The sequence below is a fragment of the Malurus melanocephalus genome, unplaced genomic scaffold, assembly GCF_030028575.1.
Source record: "Malurus melanocephalus ecotype Western Australia unplaced genomic scaffold, MMel_1.1 scaffold_1465, whole genome shotgun sequence".
NCBI classification, from domain to species: Eukaryota; Metazoa; Chordata; class Aves; order Passeriformes; family Maluridae; genus Malurus; species Malurus melanocephalus.
This window is the reverse complement of record NW_026624697.1, coordinates 7,556-9,302: the sequence shown is the minus strand read 5'-3', so window position 1 is coordinate 9,302 and position 1,747 is coordinate 7,556. Positions and strand designations below refer to the sequence as shown.

General features: G+C 57.0%; 1 protein-coding gene across 1 annotated transcript in view; it reads right to left on the bottom strand.

Annotated features, from left to right (window-relative positions):
- Positions 1-1,178, bottom strand: part of LOC130587017 (SWI/SNF-related matrix-associated actin-dependent regulator of chromatin subfamily D member 2-like) — a 22,132-nt gene extending 20,954 nt beyond the window's left edge. Inside the window, exons 1-2 of the mRNA XM_057387966.1 lie at positions 1,166-1,178; positions 111-935 (exon numbers count right to left, since the gene is read on the bottom strand). Coding sequence (XP_057243949.1) covers positions 111-935; positions 1,166-1,178 — 838 coding nt within the window. The remainder of the gene's footprint in view (positions 1-110; positions 936-1,165) is intronic.
- Between the last annotated feature and the right edge of the window lie 569 nt (positions 1,179-1,747).

The window sequence follows — 1,747 nt, the reverse complement described above, 5'->3', positions numbered from 1 at the left end:
TGTGTGACACAGCTGTGACCACACGTGTGGTGCCAGACCCGGCTGTGAGGGCACACGTGTTTGCACACCTGAGGGGTTTGTGGGCTCGCGTGTGCAGTGTTTGCACGCACATGCGTGTGCGGGTGTGCGGAGCCACGGGGGCGTCACAGACACAACGTGGGTGCGTCTGTGGGGATCCCAGTGGTCCCGGTATTCCCGCTGGTCCCGGTATTCCCGGTGGTCCCAATAGTCCTGGTGGTCCCGATATTCCTGGTATTCCCGGTGGTCCCAATATTCCCAGTGGTGCCGGTATTCCCAGTGGTCCCAGTATTCCCAGTATTCCTGCTGGTCCAATATTCCCAGTAGTCCCATTAGTGCCGGTGATCCCGGTGGTCCTGGTGGTCCCGGTATTCCCCACTGGTCCTGGTATTCTCGGTGGTCCCGGTATTCCCTGTGGTCCCCATATTCCCGGTATTCCCAGTAGTCCCGATATTCCCGGTATTCCCGATATTCCCAGTATTCCCGGTGGTGCCGGTCATCCCGGTATTCCCGATATTCCCGGTATTCCCGGTGGTCCCGATATTCCTGATATTCCCGGTATTCCCGGTGGTCCCGATATTCCCGATATTCCCAGTATTCCCGGTGGTTCCGGTGGTCCCGATATTCCCGGTATTCCCGGTATTCCCTGTGGTCCCGATATTCCCGGTATTCCCGGTATTCCCGATATTCCCGATGGTCCCGGTATTCCCGGTATTCCCGGTATTCCCGATATTCCCGATGGTCCCGATATTCCCGGTATTCCCGGTATTCCCGATATTCCCGGTATTCCCGGTATTCCCGATATTCCCGGCCGTTCCGCCAGGGGGCGCTGCAGGGCCGCTCTCCGCGCTCGGGCGGCGCAGAATTCCCGAAATCCGCGAATTCCCGGTGAATTCCTCGGTCCTGGCGGGCACCACCTCGGGTCGGGATGGAACGAGGGGTTCGGGTTCCGTTCCCAAACCCTCCCTGAACCGTCACCGAAACCCTTCGGAAGTGCTGCCMCCTCAATCATCACCACCAAACCCTGCCCCGAGGCGGCTCGAGCCACCTAAAATCCTAAATGAAATCCCAGGAAATGCTGGAATTTCTGGGCGATGCCCCGGGATTTCGGGCCCGATCCGTGCCCGGGAACTTCTCCGTTCCTCACCTGCTGCGTTCATCTCTGGATTGGCCTCGCACCCTCACTGCGGGTGTAGTTGCTGTTCTGCCATCCCAAATTTTCCCAACGTTTTGGGGATTTACCGAAGGTTTTGGGGATTTTTCCAGGATTTTGGGGCTGTGTAGTCACTCTCTGTCCAGTGATGGCACCAGGATGGGCAGGAAAAGTGACAATAACATTCCCTTCCAGTGGCTTCACCGCAACATGCCAGCCCTGGGCACAGGCACAGGTGACAACGGTGACCCTCCCCACATCGGGGTGTCAATGAGGACCTTCACTGAGCAGAATTCCTGCATCTAAAAGGGCCAGAAAAGGTTCTTTTGTCCCAAACCCTCGGTGGGGTTTGTCCCAGTCCCGTTCCTGGCGGCCCCATGGGACAGGGGGCCATTCCCTGGAGGACACAGGACATGGATCTGCTCTTCAATCCTGGAGATGATTTTCCTGCTTCCTTAAGAGAGGGCTGTGCTGGACACTACTTCCCTTTCTCCCTTTCTCATTTTCCGTGATCCAGWGCTGCTTTTCCCGCTCATAAGGAGGAATAAAAAATCCTCTCCTCTTCGATTTTTTTGC